The following is a 25,855-nucleotide window of genomic DNA, read 5'->3' on the forward strand; positions in this document are numbered from 1 at the left end:
CCTTACTGTCATTAGGGCGAGGGCCTCTTCAATTAACCTCTTCAGGGCTGAAAGCACTTCGCTAAGACTGGCTTCCAACATCCTTGGGTGCTCAGGACTTGGGCTGCCTCTCCCAAAGACAGTGCAGAACACACAAATTCCTGCTTTTCCCCCTGCCTCCCCCAAAGGATAGTTCCCAGAACTCTGCTGGCCTGTCACATTTTTAAGTAAACCTTTGTAAAAGTCTAACCCTTAAAGGTGGTAAAGAATTCTGCTCAGTTTTACACATCTAATTACTTGGGATCTGTGCACAAGGACAGCATTCTCCTATGACAAATGCTTGCACCTACCTGGTCAGTTCTCCTCTGGTGCTTCGGTAAGATGTGCTTTTCTTCTCTTTAACTCTCTGCCTTTGCACATGAAAAGCTGCCCAAGACACATCAGTCCCGTGCATCACTTTGAGCTTCCCTAACTCACGGAAGACATCCACAAACTTCCCCTTCATTAACATTAACAATTAATTAGTTAACATGTTTTAAATCCAGTAGTAGTTTATTTCCCCACACTTGTGTTAGAAGGCATTCTTCATGCATATAGTTAGGTCCATACACGCATTCAGTGAGAAAATGCTCACACTTCTAAGCTTTGAATTTGACACTCTTTTGCCTCTCTCAGCCATCTTCATTTCTAGCTCCACATCTGGCTTGTGCATTTGTATCTTCTTTAAGTGATCTTTGGCTTTCCTGAAGGCAGTGCAGGCACATGTTTGGAGTGCAGTCCGGTACTGCTCAAGTTAACCAAGAGACTAAGCAAGCTAGTAAAGATAGCAAGGGCCTGAGGGAATAGCAGGTTTCACACAGTTTTCCCTGTAATCACTTGTTAGTTACAGACTAATTGATAATTTAAGCCATCTATGTTCCAGACAGCAGCTCCTTTTTGCATCTCCTACATACAGCACACACCACCTTCCAGAAAGCTTGAAAGAGTGAATACAAGATGCTCCTAGATTACATAAAATTGTTTGCTTGCCTTGCCGGACCAAACCCATTGTTCAAACAAGGGAATAGGCATGGATGGGTTTGGGTGCTGCAAAAATAGGAAAAAAAAAGAGCCATTTCTTGTGTTTTTCCTGTGTGAAGTTCTCATTGTGTTACAGATGAAACTTGTGTACAAGGATAACAAGAGCAGTCAAATCAGATGGTGCATCAAGGTCGAAACTGCATAGCATTTAGTGAAGAACACAAGTACAGTTGTAAGAAATCACCTTTCAGGGTGAAAACATCTGTTATAACAAACTGATGTCAGTATTAGGGGGTGTTAATTTAAGTCTGGTCCCAGATCATGCTCTCAAATGCAGTAATGGCAAAAGATAAACAACGTGAAACAAAGCGCACAATAACTCAAGGTTACCGAATCTGTGTGCAAATCCGCTTTACGGCAACCAGAAAGCCGTAACAAGAGCCCCACCAGCACCAGAGGGCAGCCGTGGGACACCATAGGAAGATGATGTATTTTACCAGCTCCTGTGAGCCTCTAACATCGGAAAGAGTCACCTTCCCTAAACTCATCTGACCGAGAGAACAGACGGTATCTCTGAAGGAAAAAGACTGTTGCCACCCACATGACCCCTGTAAGTAGAGGAAACATAAGGAAAAGAGGAATTCATAAGGACCCTTCAACACCAGCTCAGCTGAAGCTGCTTATCCAAGCCAGCTTGAGACATTCCAAATCCTCCTCCAAGCATTCATAGCAACAGTTTATCCCCTGCAGATTTACCTAGCAGTAGAATCCCCAAACCTGTGTTGTCTCTGCACCATCTTGCACAAAACACATTATAATTCAAAGCAGTAGTACACAACACCAGGAGAAAATTCAATATTGGGAATAACGGCAGAACTGAATTAAAGGGGAAGAGTAGGGAATGGATTTCAGTTTTGTAAAGGACAGGAATGTGAGATGACATGGGGTTTGTGGCACGGGGGAATAAATATTTCTTCTATCTCTTACAAGCAACCGGAAAGAAAAATTATTCTAATGCCTAAAGCATGTGCCGCCATCCTGCGTTCACAAAGGAAAATACAGGGTAAGAGGAGGAACTGACCCAAGCAGCTCAGTGGCTGGGCGAGAACACTGCTTTGCAGGATCCTCAAGGCATCACAGGACGTCAGCTGCTCCTAACCGGTAGTGTTCGGTTCCGATTTACTGCTACAAGCACCTTAGTTCTTGCAGCCAAATAAGCTCTAAAATACCCCTGTAGAAAGAAGGTTTCTTCCTGACAACACTGCATACACTTCTTCAGTGTCCTTACTGGCATGCAGTAAGACACTCACCCCCCAATAGGTACTGAGATAATCTAAAGGATGGCGAGAGAAGAAGGAAAACAAACCAAAAAGCAGTTAGTCTAAATCAAACTATGGAACCAGCTGACACAAGCTTGCCCTCTCCTGCCTTCCCCATCCTGGTTCAGAGCTCAGGTGCAGAGCAGACCCCAGCTGTGCCTGTTTTCTAGCTTTCTGGCCACTTCCACCACCTTACATCCTTGCCATGAGAAATCGCTCATGGACTATCAAGTTACCCTCAAAACTGCGATTCAGAGTCACCCTTTGGCAATAACACCCCTTGGTATTGACAAGGCACAGCACACAAATGCTTGCAAGTAGCAGTGTGAGGCTCTAGAAATACAGGTGTGAGTGTGCTTTTGGGTGGCTTGATTACCCCCCAGCCCAGAGCACCATTGCATGAGAGGGAATGTGGTCATTATAGCAAATTTTTCAAACAATTATATATATATATTTATATAGAAAGACTTATCCCAACAAGATGGGCCACAAACTGTTACCCAGGAAGATTAAACTACTGATTACTTCCTAACTGCATAGTTGATCAGGAATATTGCGAGCAGAGAATCTGACAGACCCTCAGCTTCCCATGAAAAGCTGATGTGAAGCTGGCTGACCTTCAAAGCAGACACAGATGAAGTGGTTAAAAATAAAGAAAAGAACCACCTGTTGGAGTGTCAACTTAATCCAAGCTATTTCCCTTTGAGGTTTATGAGAACAAAGCTCTTTTTGCTCCCCACTTTCACACCTCTTAGAAAGTTATTTAATTCCAAATTGAAAGCACTGGTGCTTTGCCTGGGCCCACAGTAATGTCACTGCCAGATGGCAGGTTTTCCTTTTCTAATGAGCACCTCGGAGCACTGACCCAGCTCACTTCCCCCCTGTTGCTCTGCTCATGCACATGTTCAAGTGCTTTTGCAGTTTACTGGAAACTGAAAGGCCAAGATCAGCTCGCGTGGCTCTTTCCAGGGAATCAGGAGCCAAATGTCAGCAACCGAAAATACGAAGGTGGTTGTTCAGGATAGAAGTATGGGAGATAACTTAGAATCATAGAATAGTTAGGGTTGGAAAGGACCTTAAGATCATCCAGTTCCAACCCCCTGCTATGGGCAGGGACACCTCACACTAAACCATGTCACCAAAGGCTTCATCCCACCTGGCCTTGAACACTGCCAGGGATGGAGCATTCACAACCTCCCTGGGCAACCCATTCCAGTGCATCACAACCCTCCCAGTAAAGAACTTCTTCCTTATATCCAATCTAAACTTCCCCTGTTTAAGTTTGAACCCGTTACCCCTTGTCCTGTCACTACAGTCCCTAATGAAGAGTCCCTCCCCAGCATCCCTATAGGCCCCCTTCAGATACTGGAAGCTGCTATGAGGTCTCCACGCAGCCTTCTCTTCTCCAGGCTGAACAGCCCCAACTTCCTCAGCCTGTCTTCATACAGGAGGTGCTCCAGTCCCTGATCATCCTCGTGGCCTCCTCTGGACTTGTTCCAACAGTTCCATGTCCTTTTTATGTTGAGGACACCAGAACTGCACACAATACTCCAAGTGAGGTCTCACAAGGGCAGAGTAGAGGGGCAGGATCACCTCCTTCGACCTGCTGGTCACGCTCCTTTTGATGCAGCCCAGGATACGGTTGCTTTCTGGGCTGTGAGCGCACACTGAAGCTGGCTCATGTTCATTTTCTCATCGACCAACACCCCCAAGTCCTTCTCTGCAGGGCTGCTCTGAATCTCTTCTCTGCCCAACCTGTAGCTGTGCCTGGGATTGCTCTGACCCAGGTGTAGGACCTTGCCCTTGGCATGGTTAAACTCCATGAGGTTGGCATCAGCCCACCTCACAAGTGTGTCGAGGTCCCTCTGGATGGCATCCCTTCCCTCCAGGGTATCAACCGAACCACACAGCTTGGGGTCATCGGCAAACTTGCTGAGGGCAAGCTCAATCCCACTGTTCATGTCAGTGACAAAGATGTTGACTTGTGTTCGGATGTTCAGAGATAGGTCAGTTACTCATCAACATCAACTAATTGTTACATTTTCTATTTGTGAGGTTATCCAGAGATGAGGTGCAGAGGGAGAATAGCAGAGAATGAAGGAAACGTTAAAAAGTCAGGAAGACGTGTTCTAAAAGAGAGGAATAGAGACCAGAAAAACCAGCAGACTACAGTTATCTGGCCAAGAGAAGGCAGAACCATGGATCTGTATTAGCCCAGAGAAGGAGAATTGGTAAATACAACACCAGCATTTCTGAGAAAAAAAATAAATCAGATGTGCATTGGAGAAGTGAAATATACAAGTAGCCAGAAAAAAGGGCATGGGAGGAAAGGCAGAGCCTGAAATTGTCAGGTTGGATGGACCATGCAACATAAGGAAGAAGCAGAAGTGCAAGATGAATCATTGAGGTCATGGCAGGCAAGAGGAGGAGACTGCAAAGAGAAGACAAAGAAAGATGAGCTGACCCTGGAGAAGATCCTCATCAACCACCAGGGGTGGAGAAGGGGAGAAAAGGCGTGGGGTGCAGAGGTATGTGATGTAAAAGCAAAGGATGTGGAAATGGACATAGCCAAAGGCAGGAACAGTCCTCCAGAGCCTGGAGGACACTGACATCTGAATAGGCTGTGAGGGATGAAGACTCTTCTAGACGCAAAAATTTCAGAGATGGAAAAGTTAGGAGAGAGGTAAAGAAAACTATGCAGGAAATGAATTAAATAAGAGCGAGGTTGTGTGAAATAGTAGTGGAAACAAGCGTGGGAAGTGTAAAGATAAAGAAGGTGGATGTGCCTGCTTAAGAAAAAGGTGTCCAGAACTGATGAGGAGACACAAGTACTGGTGAGAAAGACATGGGAACAGAGAAGGGGTTTTACGAGGGTTGTAGGGAACCTGAGTGAGAGAAGGAAAGCAGAAAAGCAGATGATGTTTGTTTATTGTCAGGAGAGTTGCACAAAGGGAGAATGTAGGGCAGACGTGATGCACAGGGCTGTTGTGCTTGCGTGAACAGACGAGATCTGACAAGGAACAAGTGCTTGCCACAGCACCCACCCTGTGCAGCAGCAGCCTGTGGGTTCCCTCACATACCCTGCAAGTCCACAAGGTCCTAATGGGGTCACAGCCCCCAAGACCAAGAGGTACCTGAGGGCCAAGCCTCCTGAAATGATGTCCTGCCCCTGGATGTGCAGGAAGAAGGACAGCAACTCTGCCGTCATGTCCTCTATTTCCAAAGCTAACGGTACTTGTCAGCCCTGCTTGGCCACTCTGTCCTGTGAGGCATCCCCAGGGACACCCTGGAGCAGCAAGGAGGTGCTGTGCCAGCAACAGTAGAGAGCTCGTTGTTGCTGCCCATCTAGCTTTATTTTTAATGAAAGAAAAAAAACCCAGCAGCCACACAGAGAAAGAAAGAAGGGGAGAATGGAACAACAGGAAGATGAAGTGCTTGCAGAAGTGAATCCTCGCTTAAAACATTTGGGTATGTCTTTACTGCAAAAATAAGGTTTGGTTTGACGGAAACTTTTGTCAGAGGAAAAGTGCTTTGTATCAAAATTTCATGAGGTTCTTTGTCTCAAAGAAACATCTTTTCCTCATGTCAGATTTTGTCAAGAACAGCAAAATGATCTTCTGCTCTCCCTGCACCTACAGAAGGGATTTTTGTCCATTTTCATTATGGCCAGAAAACATTTAAATCTCATTTTAAATAACCTTAAGTGCTTTTCAGAAATTAACAGTTTCTTACACTGGTGCACATACAATGTATTTCCAACTCCACATCCTGAGACTTCTGCACTAAAAATTCAAGACAGGGTCCAGATTTTAACAGCACAAAGTTTTATATGTATGAATTCCTTCATTTCATTGAGTTTCAGTAGGAGATACTTTATAGCCTGGGGCAAATAACTGCTTAGAGAAATTTTACTAACCAAAGTGGAACTGAAGCTTATTGTTATAAACAGGCACATAATTAGCTTAAAAGGGACATAAATCTTCACAAAGTCAAGTTCCTTCCTGCTCTGACTGCACATTTTCAGCAAGGGAAAGTCCATTTTGCTAGAGCTTGAAGCTGAAAAATAAGCTTAAAATAGCAAGTAAGCCCAAGAAGCTAATAAGAAATAGTTATAAAATCATTTACCCTGTAAATACAATTGCCTGAAATTGAAATTAACTCCACAGCCATGTCTGCCAGGGAGCAAGAAATGGGCTGGAGAGGCTGGCAGGAAAGAAGGGGGGAACTACGTGGCCCCATTGCCAGTGGTTTCATAGTCATAAGAGGAAGAAAAAGCAATTGAGCAGTTGGAAGGGCTCTGGGTTGAAGGAGAAGGGGCCCAGCTCCTGCTTTGACCTTTCTGCCAGGTGTGCCAGGCAAGATCCAACAAGGATTTTGACAGCTCATTTAAGTGAAATTCAAGCACTTACATCCCAAGCTGACATCCTGCACTTTCTCGTGCTTCCGCCTGAGCTCTGTAGGCATATCTGATCTCAGCCTTTTCATGGCTCCAGACACCCCACATGGGTCACAACTTGCATAAGCTTAGGTGCTAATTCATCATCTTGACTTCCGTTTAGTCACTGGAGAAAAATAGACACAATAGGAAAGTTTAGCTTCTCCCAGAAGAAGTATCTAAAACAATCACACCCTAACCATGCCCATTTCTTCTTGGTAACTAAGGAGGAGCCCAGCATGAGCGGCTCACAGCGCAGTGCTTGTTTGTGTCCCAACCAGATCCTTACAGAATCTCTGAAGGGGCTGAACATAACAGATATCCTCCATTGATACCCTCTGGATAGCAAAAGCTAACAGATCTCCATTACAGGCAGCATCTTCTTTAAAATATGGAAGTAAAAATAGTCCGTGGGCTCACTGCTCCTTGCGAGCTCAGCTCAGGCTGTTTCCTGCACGTAACCCTGGCTCCTCCAGATCCCATTTCAAGATGATTTATTTTTCCCTGGGAAAATAAAAGAAGCACCAACACCTTATTGAGTTCTGCACCCACTCCAAAACCTAAAATTGGCTACCCTGACACTGACCCTGAAACCTACAAGTCCTTTATTTGGTCCAGCTATCTGCTATTCAGGCATTCTTAGGACATTATGCACAACATCATATTGACAAGAGACCATCAGGGAGCATGAGGGTGGCTGCTCCCTAAAGGCAGGGAACCTGGGAGCCAAGGGTGATCCCAGCACAGGCAGTGCTGGGATCCCAGTGCCCTCATCCAGCAGATGCAACCCCTGCCCAAGGAAGCCCCATTAACAGTCCCATCCAGGGCACACACATAGCAAGGTCCAGTGTCCATTTAGTTATTCCAAACAAAGAAAAAGGGAAGCAGAGCCAGGGATGGAGACCAGGCTACAAGAAGACTTCAAAACCTCCCCATCCACAGCCAGGCTGCAAGCAAACTGCAGTGTGCATCTCCAGAGACAAATTACCTGTACTGCTGAGGTCCATCCCAGAGGCAAGCCCAGAGATAGCTATGCCCACACCAAGGTGAGAAAGGTATTGAGAGCCCAAGCCTGAGCTTAAATAGAGCCATTTGCAGGTCTGAGACTGCTCAGGGCCACTAAGGGTATTGACTAGGAAAGATTTAGTAAGTGGGTGCAGCAGCTGGCAAACATCACTGCTGTGACACTGTTGTCTGTACAGTCCTGCAGCCTTCCAGACTTCTACAATAAGATACTGAGTAGCTCACACAAGCTTCCTGTAGTGGCCCCCTAAAAAACCTTCTTCCTTTTCCAGTAAACCAAAGCCCCGTCTGCACAGCAAAGGCCTCTTTCCTCTCTTCGCCACCACTGTAACTGCCGAATGCAGTGTGGGAATGCGCTCTTGTGAATCCAGGACTGCCCTTCTCAGCAGATCTCTACCGGCTTCCTCTGAACACAAAGACAGGATGTGCCTGGTGATGGTCTTCACCTCCCATCCCTCCTGCCCTGCATCATGCTTACATGCATGCTGTTGTCAGCCCTGCCACATGGCTTCACGGGATGACCCTGTGAAGGCTGCAAGGAGCATCAATTTCCATCACAGAAGCCATCAGCCATGGCTTTGGCAGAGGCGAGAGCCAAGGGCCAAAGCCCAAACAGCTTCTGAAAGAGCTGTGAGGTCTGTGTGAGGCACAGGCACATGCAAGTTGTCTGTCTGTGGTTCACCTGGCTGCCCTGCTTCCTCTCTGCCACCTTGCTCTGCACTGGGCTGGGCTATGAGCAGCTCCTGAGATTCTCCAGTGGTTCCCAATCCAAGTCTTTCATTCACCTCATCCGCAGGTCTCTCTTATGTGGACTGTCCAAATGTCAGTCTCTAGGGGATGGGAGCAGCCTTGCTGATGCGGCAAAACCAACAGAGCTGTCAGGCAATGCACAGCAAACAGGAATAGCTCCCTGCTGCATTGTACCCAGACCTCTTGTTGCAACTCCGTACCCATCTGCCTTCACCTGAGTTACCCCTTCCACAGTCTTTTCCAGAACTGCTTAGAAAATAGATCTAGACAGAGTGACACACCAGCAAGTAAATGGAAAGGGTGGCACGACCTGGAAGGCAGCCCCAGTGATGGTCAAGATTGGGTTAGCAAGCACAGAAATAAGGAGAGCTATCCATCCTGCAGTGCGAGGTGTGTGTGCTAATGGCACAGCAGCTGCCTCCATCTCTAGGTGCAACAGTGAGAGGAATAAGAAGGAGCTGCTGTTTCAGAAGGGGGTGATTTGGGACTGCTGTGGCCTGCTGCACACCTTGTGGGCTTTAGGAAGGCTAAAAGGCTCTAAAACCTGTGAGGATCTTTTTGGAGGGCTGTGGGCTGGCCAGCTGGTTTGGCATGGCTGCGTCCATCAGCAGAGCTGCGGTGTGAATGAACCTCTGCACGGGGAGATCTCTCCTTAAGGCAGCCACCGGTAAAGGCAGAGCCAAATAAGCACTGACACAAAGGGCTGTGGATAAAGGGACCAAGACCAACATGAGAAATCAGAAGCTTTTTGCCTCATCTCTTGCTGTTTCTTGGTTCTCTCTGTGAAATGGAGCTAATGCCACTGCCTTTTCTGGTAGGCTGAACACATCAAAGGCCATGAGGGGCTCTGATAATTAATCAGGGAAATTATATAAAGCCACCAACATTCGTCTACACTTCATCTAATAGCTCAGGGGCATTCGGAGCTGCTGCCTGGGGAGCTAATAACAGTTTAGCCACAGCTGCATGAACCAGAGCGTGCTATGAAGCCTGCCCACAAAGCTGTATAAATATCCAGACAGCTCATGCAAGGAACTGTGCTGTTACAGCCACACTGCTCAGTGCTGGAGCTAAATGGTCTGAGGGTATAGCACTCTGCAGCACAGGGAGACGTGGGGATTTGTGCACCATGGGGTTATCCAACAGGCCAGAGCTGGTTTGGATTCTGGCTGGGACAGTCATGCTTCAGTCAGACAGATCAGGACAAGCAGGGAAGTACAGGACAGATTTATACAAAAGGACAGACAATTCCCAAGCATGCCACTCTCCGTGACAATTTCATGAAGGAATGTGACAGTTTCATGACTCTCAGTGAATTCAGCCAGGTCAATGCTGAGTGTCATGCCAGTGTTCCAGTATTAGCAGCCTTTTGATCAAGTTTACTCTCGTGGTGTCAACAGGCTGAAGAGAAGCATTTTTTCCCTCAAAGCTTTCTTTGGTGACCTACATAGGGAAATCTTCTGATTGTCTTCCCTAGTGATCAGCTTCCCATCAGCAAGCACACTCCCAAACGTGCAAGCTGAGGCTGAACAGAGGATGGGGTTCTCAAAAGTGGTTTTGGTAAGACAGAGGTACCAAAACTGCAGGCACAGGCAGCCGGCACTGCCCTGATGTGCCCAAGCGCTTTAGACACTTTATGTTCCTATTGTGCTACAGAAGGTGCCTGGAGTTGTGCCACATGCCCAGAGCTGTGCTGTCCAGAGACATTCGACACCGAAACCCTGCCTCTGGCAAGGATACAGGGAAGAGCTCTTCCTTCAAGCCCCTGGGACAACTCATAGCGCGCAGTCCCTGCGCTCAAGGTACACTTGCAGTGACAGGATCAGGCTCCTCACAAAATGCAGTGGTGTGTAAGATAAAGAAACAGAAACCAAACGTCTGGCAGTTGTAGTGCTGCTCCTGCCCCCTCTCATTTCCATGTGGCTGGAGGCTCTGCTTGGCTCAGTGCTGATGTTCAACGTGGGTTCCCACCACATCACACACCTCAAGGGAGACTTCCAGCACTCAAGTGCTGTCAGTTAGCTAACGCACTTGTGAGAAGGACGGGCACCTTTCCACCCTTCCTTTCTCAGCTCTTCCGCTTGTGCAGCCAAGAATTCAAGACTCACTGAGCCAAAAGAGGGAGGGAAACCTCATCGGCTCAGCTTCCTCTCTGAGCTCCCTGCTTGCAGCACCTACTCTCTGGAGGAGGCTGCCTCCCCCATGGCTGGAGCAGAAACCAGTGAGCTGCATATAACCCACCACAGCATCCAAACATCAGGCATGGGGCTGCTTGTTGCTCAAAGATACACAGATGCCGTGGATCTAGCCCCAACACATACAAGCAGAAAGCAGCCATGAACTGCTCTGGGACAGTTTCAGGTGAAAATTATATATAGCCTGGTGTGAAGAAGTAGGTATGAGATGAAAGGTAGCTGAGTTTTGGGCTTAAATGCGTAACTTTTAAAATACAGCTGTAATAGAAGAGGCTGCTAAGCTATGTGTGATGAGTTCACACCTTAATGTGAAAACAGTCATGTTTAAATGGAGACCATTGATTGAGAGCAGAAAAACAATGAGCTCCCTCGGCTGCAGAGCTCTTCTCACTTCTGCAATGGCTTTAAAATACAGTTTAGAAAGCAAAAATATGTTTTGTTGCCTTTGCTCATTCACTTCCCATGAAAACAGGACTCCTTCCTTTTGCCAGCTTTAACAAGAAACCATCCTGCCAGTAAATAACAAATGTTTCCTGCTTGTAGACCTAGCCTGACTTCACGTGAAATCAGTCCTGTTGCTGACTGCTCTGCAGTGCCTTGTCTACAGTTCAAAGGTGTCTGTGTCAGTCTGTATGTGGTCACTCTCCCTTCCTCCTCCTGCAAGCTGGTCCATGGACTGCTCAAGAAATGCTTATCCCTTTCTGTTTCCTATACTTCTCCCACCATTCAGGGCCCAGGAACGTCTTGCTTGCCTGAGCTGTCACAACATGCACCAGCCACAGCACGGCTGCAGGGAGTAGTGGGGCTTAAACACTGCTCAGCCCTCGCAATAGCCCTCGTGTGCTCTCACTGCAATTTCCCTCCTCACTGAGGCATGCAATCTCACTGCTACACGCTGTGGAAGGCATCTCTCCTTCCTCTGAAGCATCTGCTGAGCCCACTGACAAAAGGCAGGATACTGCTTTGATGAAGCCCAGTGTCTTGCGCTCTGTGGCAACCTAATAAATACAAGTTAATAGAGCTAACTTGAAATCCTGGATACAGTGATTGTTTGGTGCTTCTTCCAGACATTAGTTCTCTTTCCAGTTAGAAAGAAAGAAAGAAACAGGAATCACCATGGCTGATCTTTGCACCCTGACACCATTATTCAGTTGAGTAGAACTCACATCACTGTCTTGACCACAAACCAGGTTGCTTTTTCTGTTTTTAACTGTGCAATAGTTCTCAGAAAAAAATGATTGCGCCATGAATTTATGAGATGCAGCTACTCAAGGCAATGCATTTTGTCATCTACTGTGGCTGAAAATGTTTTTTTTTTAATCTAGATGCAAAGATACAAGTCATCCTGGAAGAAGCTGAGATGGGGCTGATAGAGATGTGGAAGAGGAACCTGAGAATTATTGACAGACCTGGGAAACATCTGTGCTCTGCTTATGAAGAATAAACAGAAAAAAAATCCCCAAAGTGTTTTCTGAAAGCTTTGCAAGCCAAAAAAAAAATAATAATATATATATATAAAAATAATCAGAAAACCACCCAAACCAAAAAAAAAAACAAATGTTTGCATGGGATTTGGCAGTTAAAGCTTAGGTTTCAGCCCTAAAGAAGATAGGAGTTGTGGTACTGGTTCAAGGGTAGTGCAAGTGGTAGTGGCACTTTCCCCCTCCATGTACAACTGTAATACAAGGGGGGAAATAAGTTTAGACTGACTTAAAGGCAGCAAATGTTCCTTCTCCTAGCTTATTAATCTATATCTGATCCTATATGGTTAAAAGCTTCAAAGGGGGTTAAAATCCCTTAAGGTAACCAATACCCCAGCTTCAGAAATACCATTTAAGGAATTGGTAGTTTGATACAATCCACATTATGGATAGAAAACTAAATAGGTGAGAAGCTAAAAAAGTAAGAAAATAAGAAGAAATGAAAAAGTAAGAAAATTAAGATGTAGCTTAGGCATTGTGTCCTCCCAGCATCTGCAGCATGCCTTCTGCTCAAAGCATAGCAAGCCCACAGACCGCTGCAGGCGTAATTAAGGCATTATTGTGCTGCATTTCCTCCCCAGGTGTGGGAGGAAAGCAACAACTGATGAGTGAAAGACAGCTTTGAAACAGAAAATAGAAAAGAGGAGACAACTGACAGACAGATACTGGAGAAATTGTCAAAAGGAGAAGTAGTGGCTGAAATTATCAACAGGGCCAATGAATTATCATTGCCAAGGAAATCTTGACTCCTCTATCCAAGTGAACTGCCTGGAATAGCAAAGACTTACTCATTCCTTCCAATACACAGCTGGATTTTACAGTCCTCGTGGGATGCAAGCAAAGGACAGCATTCTCCAAAATGGCAAGCAGGCCCCAGGTCTGACACGCAGTCCTGCTGGCTCCTGCTCTCCTCCCTCCCACCCACCAGTCTGAGAAGATCAAATCCACCTTCTTGCGGGATGCCACAGCTCTTTCCCCTGCCTCTTCCCAGCTCTCCTGTGCCTATCTGCCTAGAACCTGCTGTACTGTAGGTCTTCATCTGCAGCTCTGTCCACACCTTACAGGAAGGTGAAAACTGGTGGTGTTCAGCTTCAGTGGAGTCCAAGCACAGTTAGGCACTTGGTGCAAGAATGATAGCTTACAAAAGATCTTTCTAAGCAAAAAAAACCAACAACCCAAACCCCAAGGTGATGATGCTTAGCTAATGTTTCTCAGGAAGGGCTGAGATAAAGCTGCTCTGTCTTCATGTACATGCATCCCTGCACCTCTACCTTTGGGCAGGGCAATTAGACCAGCTCCCAGGACTTTATCCTGCTCTGCTAGAATCATGGAAAGTAGTGGTAGGAGCACAAAACCTTCTCATGTCTTTTCATTATTCCAGTCAACCAGTGAAATCCTGGTTGTTGATGCTTTGATTTGTAGGTACAGCCAGTGCTGTTTCTGATCCTAATGAAATGATAAAATGATTGTCTAATGAGCCCATTTTTCCCCATGAAAGATTCTCCTTGGAGTCCTTTTCCAGACAGAAGCTACCCAGAGTACACCTGAAATACAGCTGTTGGTCTCTTGGTGTTAGTTGTTGACTTCACTGAACTTATTTTTTCCCCTGAACAGGTTTACATCTTGATACCGAGGCACACACCCCACCCTGTGTTCATGTTTATAAGACCTTGTTTGTCCCACTCGGCACCTGATAGGATTTTTGCTGCACCCCTCCACTGTAAGGTTGCCACCTCTGGAAGATTTCTGGGGATACGGACACCTCCCAACCTCCTTTTGGAAACATCCCAGTTGAGGTGCAGTCTTGTCCTACAGAGCAGGAATAGAATGTGTTTCCATTGCAGTCCCACTGTTCTCTGTTCATGTACCCCTCAGGCCTTCTGCACCCTCTTGGCCTCTTTACTGACTGGATGCCAGGAAGAGTTTTCCAGCCTGGATTCCTGTTAGCCTAAGTCCTGCCAGCGACATGTACGGCTGCTCGAGCCTCAGCCCACGTGCTGCTGGCTGCACACTCTTGGTTATTGTTTTGAAGGGCAGCCAGTGGCGTTATGAAGGCTTTAATCTTCCTTCAGCTGCAGTTGGCTTTGTTTAGGGCAGAAGATATGAAAGGGGTTTACAGGGGATTAGCTTTAGTGCCAAGCCCCTACCGGTACTTTGATATCTTGAGTTTAGTTGACTTGCTTTTGCTTTTTCTCTTGTATGGTTTAATCTGGCCAATCTCATTTGTGTATGTTAGTAGTCTGACCTCATTCTTGTCAGGTTATTCCTAGTTTTCAAGTCTAATGAAGTTCTCTGCTGAAACCCTTGCTGCTGTCTAACCAAATGAAGTGAAAGGGGAAGCACAACCTTGTGAAGCAAGTGTGATGAAGAACATGAGTGGAGTTTGCTCATATTTATCAAGAGGGTGTTTTCCAGTCTTGGGAATCCCCCATGGAGTTCATTGCTTTTTGTGTTCCAGTTCACATGAAAATGCTTACCCTTCACTGTGCAGCCATCATGTTCAGGTTGCAGCTGCCTGCAGCATCATGGACAATATCTGGAACATTGGCACACCAATGGCTTTTGAAGAAGCTTTGTGCTCCTCCCAGCCTTCCTGGTGCCCAGTTCTCTGCCTCTCCCCCTGTGTTAAATCACGCTGTGCTCTCCTACGCTGGTTAAGCAATGTCGTGTAACGGATGGGAACTCCTTTGGGCTGCTGAGAGGAAGTACCACAAACATGCAAATACCTGAACTCAGAAGCATGGATCTTCCCACACCGGTTTCATGAGCTTTCCCCTGCTGACACAGGCACTACCGCACTTCACAGTTCCTGCATCTGACAGCTTGCACTGCGGGCAGGGGAATGGTTCCAATACAGGTTCAAAATCTCATCTCCTGTTTCGGGTACGTTACCAATGGCAGCAACCTGAGGTTGTTCAAGTTCACACCACTATTGCAGGCTTTATTACCACTACTCTTATAATTGGCTTCCCAATACAAGAGGGGTTAGTCACCAGCATGTAAGAGTTGGCATAACTCTAGCAGATACAGCTTCTGATTTTAGTTTCCTTAGAATGATGATCTGATACTAGAAGATCCTTATGCAGAGATGCTCTAGAGCCTGTTAACTGTATAACCTTTACGTTTAGTTGGATCTCACTAGCTGGTGCCAGTCTTTCTCCTCCAGGAACCCTGCTGGGCACTGAGCGATGGCAGCTAGCATAAAGGTCCTAAGGGCACGTGAAGGTGTTCAATACGTTGTGTGGATGAGGAAATGGAATCACTTGTGCAGGCTTGCAGCAGCTGCTACTATAGGGTTACTCACACCCTTGGAAAGAGAACTTTCGCACGCCTCTTGGACAAAATGGACAAAGAGATTAAAATCACCACAGACAAAAATAAGCACACATGCCCCCCCCCCCCCAGTTCCCTCCGCTTCTTTTATCCTCTCCAAAAGGCCATTGGTACTGGATTCTGTGTGTCAGGTGGGCCTGAACTGTAAAGGATGGTAAAGACGTTTTAGCAAAGACAACCAATGAAGCTATTTTTAGTATCAGCTGCATGGAAAATACTTCTCAGAGGCTCTGGTGTCTTAGAGTGAGGACTCGTTTCCTCCTTTTTAGTTTCTGCTGAAAAACAGAACTTCAGAATGAAATAACAATAACAGAAGAGCAGTGGTTCTGATGGGTGAATACGTGTGGCTGGACTGGCAAGTCCCAGATTTCCCCCAAGAAAATCTGCATTTCTTCCATTTCCAGAGTTTCAAGGTGCTCAGCTGGTCTGAATAAAATCTGGGGTGAGCTTCCATGGTTTTGGGTACCCCACACTCTAAAACATTCCAAGATTTCCTTCCTCTTTCTGCTGTCAGAGAGGAATATTTTTGTTACCAGAAAGACTTGGATGTGAATGTTTTCAATTCATTATCTAGTCACAGTTTCAAGAGCCCACGGAAGGGAGTGAGTATTGTGGGATGTGTTCAGTGATGAACTAAGGCAGAACTAGCAGGCTTCTCTGTTGGGAAATGTTCCCGTTTTGAATTAAAACTTACCTATTTCAAACAGAATCTGCCTCTCCTTTGGACAAAAGTAATGTGTGCATCTGTATTAGGACCAGAGGAAATTATTAGCAACATGATTTAACCGTGCTATGTCACTGTAGCTCTGTAACAGCAAAAAAGCCACTAATGGGCAATGATTTTTCAGTTGCCGTAATAGCACAGGCAGGTAATTTGAAATTATCTCTCACAGGACACCCAGTTTTTACCTTTTCAATATGCCTACTTTTTTTTTTGAAAAGGAAAAGCTGATTACCATCTGGGGGCCCAAATATGCAGATAAAAGTAGAGAATGTTGAAATGTTTGCCATCCTGTGTTCCTCTTTCTGTTATCTGATTATAGTATTCAGGAGGGGGTTAGAATAAACAACACAGTTATATGCTTTAATCTGCATGTATGCTTTTCACTTTCTAAGGCATTGTACTCCTTTAAATATGCCCATCTAATCCTCCATCAGAAGACAGACAATTGGGGTACAAATATTTCCTTTCTGCTTGTTACAGTGCAACTTTTGACCATACTCATGCAACTTCTTGGTATTATCTTTCACTCAGTATTTGCTTTTACATACTACGAAGGCTCGAGCTGTCAGCAGAATAGATTTGCTGTCCATGCCATGGCATGAAATCTAACTCTGCATCTTTATTTCAGGCTAATGTTAATAATCATATCATATTAGTGATACTAATATTAATTTAGACATAAAATTGTTACCCCCCTGGCTCCTACTAAGGGTTGTAATTTGTTTCTACATGTTTTCATGCATTCTTGCACATTACACTAACAGATAGACAGACAAATGTGGAGCTGTTTTTCTCCTTCAAGCCATGAGAGTGTGTATTGCTCAACTATGCATCACAGAACAGCAGCAGTGCTGGCACCAATGTGCTGCAGCAGCTAACGTCCAGGCTGCTGCTGTGGTGAAACCCTGATGCCTCCCAAACCAACTGGGACCTCTGCAGGCTGCAGCATCTTGGGCATCCTCTTCCCAAGGAGGCTGCTCCAAACAAGCTTCTCATCTCCGTGGTAAAGACATACTGCAGACCACATGGGGAAAGGTCCACAAAGTGAGCAGCCCAGAGTGCACAGGCACAGCTGAGGTCCAGCCCCTTTCCTGAACTCCAGGAAATATTGCCCATGCTGCTCTGCAGGAGCCAAGTTCCCCTCTAATATAGGTAATTATGGTAGCAAATATGCCTGGCAAGCTCACGATTCCGGTAAGCAATAACCAAGAGCAGGAACAGTCTTTGGCATGCTAAAATTGAAGTTTTAACTGCGTAATCAGGGAAGAAAGATCTATAGGGAAAGTACAGCTTCAACCAGTATAACTGTCCGCAAAATCCCTACAGTAAGTTCAGATTCTTAAGTACACAGTGCATTTTCACAAGCATCCTTTTATATTCTTACAGTTGACTTATGTCACTGCAACGTTTCACATGTACAAGCACAACTATAATCAACTTCACCTTTCCTTGCTACAAAGACTGTGGTTATCAATCAGGTCTATTAGTGACAACCGAGTGAGAGATGGAAGCTCATGCAGAGAAGAGAGCACCTGCAGAACATTTGATAATGTTTGTTTTCTGCAAATGCTGGTCGGGTCAACCAGGGAACTGTTTCTGAATTGCTGTTCCCAGATCAGGCTCTTCTTAGCTTGTTGGGCTGCAGAGTGTTGTGCAGTGGTTTTATATTAAAGACAACTTTGTGATTGGAACGACTCCAGCAAATATGTTTCCATTGCTGACGAACTTTAAAATTTAGCTAAACAGGATGTACTGATAAACACTGCAACATTGGCCAAAAGTTGACTATTGCTTTTCACAAAGCCCATATAAATAATCTGAAAACAAACATCTGACAATCTCCCAACTTCTACCAACCTCCTTTGACAACTGATGGAAACAGGGATGTCTGTAAAGCACAGCATTGCATTTTAGGGGGTGGCTGTTGTGGCATTCTTACTTGAATCGGAGCCATTAGTTCTGGGTTTCTGAGGTTTCTGAGCAGTCAGACTTCAACAACTATATTATCCCCAAGTTAGGAAGTAGCTGTAGTGATGTTCTACTTCAAGGTCTTAAACCAAGACAGAGAAGAGAGTGTAACTGCTGAGCCACAGGGACAGTTGCGTACTGTAAGCCAGAGGCTGATCCTGAAGAGGCAAAACAGGTCAGATTTTTGGTGGCTTCATGAAAATCCAAACAATTAGATCCTGTAAGTGGGCAAAGTCCTAGCCTCGGTACTGTATTTACAGCCTGGGATAACAGTGAGCCTGGATTCCACCCCGTTGCGTGAAACAGTTTCAGAAGTGCCACCGTTTGACCTCAATGGCAGCATGTTCCAAGTGTAAACTGAGCTGCCTGCTTTTTTAGTTCAAGAGAAATGTCAAGCAAAGCTCATAGGAGCGCTATAAAAAGCCATTGGGAAGTCAGACTTCATCAGCAAGAGGACTTTGTGTCAGGTGAAACAGAGCACGCACCAGCTGAAGTTCACACACAGCAATGACTGGCTATAGCCCGGCGGTCAGGAGGAGAGAGCAAGGCTGAACTTCCCAGGGAGAACCAAGCAGAAACCTTGTGAGGGTTTCCATGGTCAGCTTGGAGCTGTGCTTGGAAAGGAGGCAGGGGTGCTCTGCACACAGCAGCACCCAGCTCCACTTAGGACCTTCTTCAACACAGCAGCTCAAGAGATGCTGAGCCGTCCCAACAGAGCAGCAGCAGAGAGAACATGTAGGACCAATGTGATTTGGGGGCAACCGTGCCTACACCTGGCTGGGATCGAGCTCAGCAGGACCAGGAGTGGAGCAAGCAAGTCCCACAGAAGCAGGTAGAGGTTGGGAGCAGGCACCTGCCCCAGCGGCAGCCCCAGCACTGAGCCACAGGCAAAGCAGCACCTTGCAGCACCCCATGATGTCATGTTGGTCGCTGTGCTCGTGTAAACAAGGCTGGTGTGGTGCAGACGGGACGCTCCACTTCCTCCCGACAGCACGGTCGCATGTAGCTGAGTTTCTGCCTGAAAAGGTAAGACTGCTTTTAAGCTCACTCTTTGCTATCTAGAACCAGCGTTAATGAGCCTGTGCTGTCTCCTATGAAAATGTTGCTCTCCTCCAGCTTTCCCTTAGGGGCTGGCTTTTTCCAGGAGGAAATTTGTGGCACTTTGAGACTTGGAAAAGCCCAGCAGCTCTCCATGTGCACCAATCCTCTGTGTGAACACATGGAGGAGTTCAAACAGCAGCTGCTTGAAATTGCTGTTGCAAGAGAAAGCAAAATGTTAGAGCGTGGGTAATTAGTGGTTCTCCAACTGTTCTCCTAGGCACAAATTCCTTCTTTTGCCTGGTTTCTCAGGGAATATATTTTATTTTAAAATCATATTTGACAAAAAGGGAAACTTGCAAATCTGTTTTCTGATGGTGGTTTATATTATCGTGAAAAAAAGAATCTACATGCTGCATGTCTTTGTGCCATCCAATGCTCTTTGACTGAGTTGCAGCTGTAGGAAATTAATAATAGTCAGGGGACACAACATGACAAAATAGCAAGAGTGCTTGGATTTGCTTTTGTTAATGAAAATCTAGAGGCAGTCTTAATTCATAATTCAGACTGCAGTCACTGGTCAGGATTAAAACTTCACTTCATGCACTGAAGCTTTCAAACTACTTTGGAAAAGGTGCTTTACTGATGGGCTTGCATTCACTCGCACTGGCAGCTTGGCTCTGACGGGAGCCCAGGAAAACAGCACATCTGCAGTGTGGCATTTACAGCAGGGTTCACAGTGGGCAGCCCCAGAATCTGAAATTCCTTAAAGCAAATCAAAAGGGAGTCACACCGAAGGTGAGTCAGCGTGTCGAATCTGGCTCGCTGCAGATTTGTGTAGGAGAGGATTTCAGTTGCAGGCTAGAGCAGTAGGATGTGTGAAGGAAGAGTGTGATTTTTATTCAAGGGCATGTTTTCTGGTGTCAGTGAAAGTTCTGGGACCTTGCCACAGGTGCAAACATCACCATCCATGGGAACTGCACCCATTATGGGTGTCCATCCGTGGTACAGCTCTCAGCCTGGAGCAAGCACCCCAGTGAGACTGCAGCATCCTGCTGCCTGTGCATGCCCTGCCCTTCAGCTGCGTGAGCCACAGCGGTGAGAACTGGACTAGTGTTGCAAAACAAAAACAACTCATCACAAGGGATCAGCAGCCCAGATCTGTTCTTTGATGTGGAAGAACACCACCGGAAAAAGTACCCTTAACTGTAGAGCGTTCCGCTTCTGACTGCAGAGGTTTCATACCAAAGTATGGGTGCAATAGCGCGAGACATCCATGGCCCTGCAATGAGGGCAGAGTGTAGATGCACTTGTGTCTCAACCAGATCAGTTAACCTGTCTGCTGATGGACATTCCTATGCTCCTCAGTCCTATCAAGGTTTTTCCTAGAAATGCCACATTTAGTTTCCAAACGTTCAGCTACAAGTAATAATGTGCACACTTGATTGTGTCCTTATTGCAACAGCCTCAGAAATAATTATAATGTAAAAACTAATAGTTAGATAATAGTGTATTTATTTACTATTAATATTTTTTTAAATTCCATATTCTGAAAACAATATTCCAATAGGAGCTGTCTCCCTGCAATATGTAAGTCAACACTGCTAAAATCTGATGGAGCTTTTCAGACTTCTACCTTTGCTGTACATACATCATGCTGAAAATGACTGTTCATCAATTCCATTGTTACATTTGCTCAGGGTGGTAGGGATGGGACATTACCTGCATTTCCACAGGTTGGGTTTTATAACCTTTTGGCTCAAAGGTTCAAAGCAGCTGTCTGGTCTCCATCAAAGTGCATCTTTTCAACACTCTTCTACCTGTAAATACCAGCAATGAGAAGTATTTCTATGAGCATTTTTTTCCCTAATATCAGTTATTCAGCAACACAGAGCTTTCCAATTTGGGGTCACTCTGGAAGACAGCAACACAAACTCAGGAGACCATACTCAGACTTCTGCCTCCCGCCACTCAGACAGCCCTGGTCCTGTGAGGTTTGGAAAAATACCTTACAGAGGAGGGCAAGGAGATGGAATCTTGATTAACTCTGACACCTTGTGGACAATTAGCAAATGAAGACAAAGGCCAAGGGGTAACCTCTCCATGCTGTGGGCTCCACCATGGTCACAGGCGTGCTGCAGCCCAGCCCTGTGCTGATCTGCATGCCTGGACAAGCTTACTGCAATCAGCAAGTGAAGGCTGAATTCTGGTATCAAGCGTGTGCATTCAGCATCACCCTCATGTTACAGCAGATGCATCCTGGACACGGTGGTTTACCCTAAATGGCTCCATTTAGAGGCTGGTTTGAGTCAGCAGCCTAAACTTGATCATTCTGATTGCTGACCCTGCAGTCTGGTCCTTAGCTGTCACATGAAATGTAAATAAGGGCTAACTGTACCTAGGGATCTCAAGAAGCAAACTGACTGTTATGACTCATTTGAACTGAAGAACACGTGTCCACTGGCCAGCATTTAAATGCAAGTGCATCCCTAAAATAGAACATTTTGCAAATGTACCTAATCCTCTGTGGTTTCAACGGCCACCAAGCACTTGCGATTTGGAGGAGCACCAGGCAGTCAGCCTAACCTTGACATCCAAGGGAAACCAGGCAGCTTGTAACATTGGAAATGGTTTTTTAATGGCTTCTTCGTAAAACGGGAGGTCAACTGAAGGGACAGAAATTGGGTGTAGTGAGCAGTGCTCTTGCTGCAGACAAAGGCAGCTGATAGCATGTCCAGCTAGAGCTGCAGGCAAACCAGATGGAAACGGAGCACGAACTCCCCGAGCACCAGAAATTCATAGGACTCTCAAGAAATGGGATGTAACAAATTTACTGCCCTGAGAAGCAGCACCCTGTGTGAACAACCCAGTGCTCAGCTCCATGCCTGTCCGTTCCCTGTCAGTCTCCTGAGGAGCACCAGAAAGGAGAGCAGCAGGCCTCCAACACTGCTTCTCAGCCTGATGGAGATAATGCCATGGGACAGATGCATCTTTTCCCTTGTTTCCAGCACCTGTTGAGCCTCTTCCTTCCTAATAGGCATACTGTGGCCTCATGAGAAGAGCAAGGCTGGGGTGTCCTGGGTGGAGAGCAGCTGGGAGCGTGGTGGAGAGCATCTCATCACATAGCTGCCTTGGAGCGAGGGTTCCTGGGAGCAAATGGCAGACTGGAGGGATGCCTTTGATTGACAAAACCAAACTGTGGGGGCACCTTTCCTCCATGTACTTGTGCCATCTTGCATTTTGAAGACTGTGGGAGAGTGAAAGAGCCTCAGCATCTGTTTGAGGTGCCCTCAGAAGCAGTGGTTAGGTGCCCCTGCTCACCATCAGCATCAGCCAGAGCCACTGCATCCATAGTGGGGGTGGCCTCTGTGCCATGCTGGGATCTTGCCATGGCCTGGGTGTTTCTGGGGCCTGAATTACAGCCCTTCAGTAGCAGCTTTGAGCAGTGTCTGTACGAGCTGCCAAGTCCAAGCACTGCTATGATTAACAGGCTGAAAAAAAAGCTGTTTGTGTTCTTTGTCACTTGAGAGCTCTAAAGTCTTCTCTTTTTATGTAACATGAAGGAAAAAAGCATTAGTAACAGGGTACAAGTTACTAATATGTACCTACAGAGACACTTCTTCTGTCAAATGGCCCTGGCCAACGGTGCAGGATATGAGTCAGAAAGAATGAATCAGTGTCTGCAGTGCCACATGAAATAGGAAGCTGATATTCGATTTTAAATGTTCTGTTAGACTCAGGAGGGAATCACTATAATGAGAAGTATAACCCTATGGGGAAACACCTGATAAAACCAAACTCCTCCTGCCTGTGTTGCCTAACTGAAGACAAGTCCCAGTTACAAAAGCTGACAAAAATATGGCCCAACAGGTCAACATGTGACATTTTGCCACCCCTACTTGTGTGATTCAAAAGAGAATCAGAAGTTGGTAGTATCTAAATCCAGAATTATCTGACGGAAAAGAAAAGTTAAACTGAGGCTGATGGAGTAGTGAGAAATGGAAGTTGGTGATCAGATTAGGCCTCTGCTTGTGACATTACGTTAAATACATGGCAGCACATTTCAGGAGCATTTACATGGCTGCATTTACAGCCATCAAATTCCTCAAGCCCTCTCACTGCTGCCCTTTTCCACGTATCCTGTCCCCATCGTGCCAGAGAAGGGGAGTCCATGAGGTCCACTGATGGGGTCAGGAGACACACCACCCACACAGTAGTTAACCTACAGCTTAATGACAGCTATGATTCAGTGGTTGGCACCCACGTTTTGCTAGTTGGGCCACGTGGTTACTCACATGCAGAAGCTGGGCTGCTGCACATGTTTCTTCCATGTATGCCTGCCGTGCTACCCAGAGACAAAACCACATATGGCCTTGAGGAGACGGCCAAAAGGGTAGGCAGCTTCTCCTGCTCCTCTGTTAGCAATATGGCACAGCTTCACCCATGCTTTTACACTCAGACAGCCGGGAAAAGGGACTGACACAATAGGAATTGTTCCCCACCTCTGTGTGAGTAGTAGACCTCTGAAAGGGCAGCTGTGAAGAAGATAGCAGGATATTTTATATAGAAGACATTTCCAAACCTCTACTTTGTACAGAATAGTCAAATAGGAAATTCAAATGTGAATACTGACAGCTCTTGCAGTGCCTTTGCCTTTACAGCTCCTATTTTTGCTCTCTACAGGAATGATCCACCCGCCCTATACCACAACAGATGTTTCCAGCAGCCCAGTCATGACACACAGCAACCAGACCTGCTCCAGCCACAACATAACGTTCAAAAACAACCTGTACGCCACCACGTACACCCTCATATTCATCCCCGGCCTCCTGGCAAACAGCGCTGCCCTATGGGTCTTGTGCCGCTTCATCAGCAAGAACAACAAAGCCATCATTTTCATGATCAACCTGGCCGTGGCTGACCTGGCTCACGTCCTCTCACTGCCATTGAGAATATATTATTACATTAACTCCACGTGGCCTTTTGGGAGATTCCTTTGCTTACTGTGCTTCTACTTGAAGTACCTTAACATGTACGCTAGCATTTGTTTCCTCACCTGTATCAGCATTCAGAGGTATTTCTTCCTGTACCAGCCATTCAAAGCCAAGGACTGGAAGCGGCGGTACGATGTAGCCATCAGCGCCGTGGTGTGGCTCTTTGTTGGGGCGGCGTGCTTACCCTTCCCCATCATGAGGAGCTACGGGCTAGCCAAAACCACAAACACCTGCTTTGCAGACCTTCAAGTCCGGCAGATTGAGAGCAAGCTGGCCACTGTGCTGATGATGGGCACAGCCGAGCTCTTTGGGTTCATTGGCCCACTCACCATTATTTTATTCTGCACTTGGAAAACAAAAGACTCTCTTCGAGGCTTCCAGATACCACTTCAAAACAGCAGTGAGAGGCGGAAGGCTTTAAGGATGGTTTCCATGTGTGCCATCGTGTTCTGCGTGTGCTTCGCACCATACCACATCAACTTCTTTTTCTACATGTTGGTGAAAGAAAACGTCATTACGGACTGCTTCCTGAGTACCATCACGCTCTATGCCCAACCCTTTTGCTTAAGTCTTGCAAGCCTGGACTGCTGCTTGGATCCAATCCTGTATTTCTTTATGACTTCAGAGTTTCAGGACCAGATATCAAAGCACAGCAGCATGGTCATCAGGAGCCGGCTCATGAGCAAAGAGAGTGCCTCATCAATTAAGGAATGACAGGAAAGCCAGCTTAAAAGGATGAAGATATTTCATATGAAGTCTGGGACTGTTCCATGATACATGATTACCAGCTCCATTGTGGAAAACCCTGCAAGTTTATGCAGGAGAGTTTTGTGGCAGAGGAAATCTTTTGGTGTACAGAAGATAAAACTCTGTTTAAGACCCAGATGTAGGAAGCTGAAGAGTGGCCCCACTGGCGTGACTACACTTAGTGCTGTGCCACACATGCCTGACCTATCTGGGCTATAAAAGATGCAGGAGGGAGTGACAAAGCTTTAGCTAGGAAATGGTGGAGACCTCCCAGAAGTTTTTCTTCTACTTTCCCACCTCCATGGCTCTATGATCAAGCCAGAGACAATCTCAAACCCATACACTGACATCCGCTGAAGCATCATCTCTGTTAAACACACACAATGCATACAAGAACCTGAAAATGGCCAGTAACAATAAATGGCATTATTCTTTCTGCAGTCAGTGCTGCAGATGCATGAAGGTTGGCAGCTTGCTTCAGCACGGCGGCCTCGGCTTTCCACTGCCGAGTGCGTCCCACTCGGCACCACACTTACCTCTGCTTCATCTTTCCTGCACTCCCCCTCCTGCTCTCATTCATTATGGCCTCCTCACCAAGCTCTAAGTCTGCTCCTTAATTGCTGATACATCCTGTAACTTGCACCTACGGCAAGAGAAATTCTCCCAATGGATCCTCAAAGATCTCCTTTTGCTCCAAGTGACTTTCTTCCTCTCCAAGCTGCCCGTGTTGGCAAGGGGGGCACCAACACATGGCCTTTGCCTTTGGATCCGGAGAAACAGGATCGCCAGGAGCATGCTGCAGACTGGGCACAGTCGGACTCAGCATCGGTGCAGGTGGTGGATCTGATG

The 25,855-nt window shown here is 46.3% G+C and overlaps 1 protein-coding gene and 1 long non-coding RNA gene across 2 annotated transcripts in view; one reads left to right on the forward strand and one right to left on the reverse strand.

The window, feature by feature from the left end:
• The window catches only part of LOC134174775 (uncharacterized), a 61,712-nt gene extending 53,877 nt beyond the window's left edge, over window positions 1-7,835 (reverse strand). The window contains exon 1 of the long non-coding RNA XR_009968772.1: window positions 7,742-7,835. This is a non-coding gene — a long non-coding RNA (uncharacterized LOC134174775). The remainder of the gene's footprint in view (window positions 1-7,741) is intronic.
• An 11,464-nt stretch (window positions 7,836-19,299) lies between these two features.
• LOC134174882 (putative P2Y purinoceptor 10) lies at window positions 19,300-25,650 on the forward strand. The gene is made up of 2 exons (XM_062640219.1): window positions 19,300-19,510; window positions 23,949-25,650. Exons 1-2 carry the CDS (start codon window positions 19,321-19,323, stop codon window positions 24,971-24,973), a joined length of 1,215 nt encoding a protein of 404 aa, XP_062496203.1. The 5' UTR covers window positions 19,300-19,320; the 3' UTR covers window positions 24,974-25,650.
• Window positions 25,651-25,855: the final 205 nt, after the last annotated feature.

This window comes from Pezoporus occidentalis, unplaced genomic scaffold (assembly GCF_034315485.1).
Source record: "Pezoporus occidentalis ecotype Australia unplaced genomic scaffold, CSIRO_AGI_Poc_V1 ctg63, whole genome shotgun sequence".
NCBI lineage: Eukaryota > Metazoa > Chordata > Aves > Psittaciformes > Psittacidae > Pezoporus > Pezoporus occidentalis.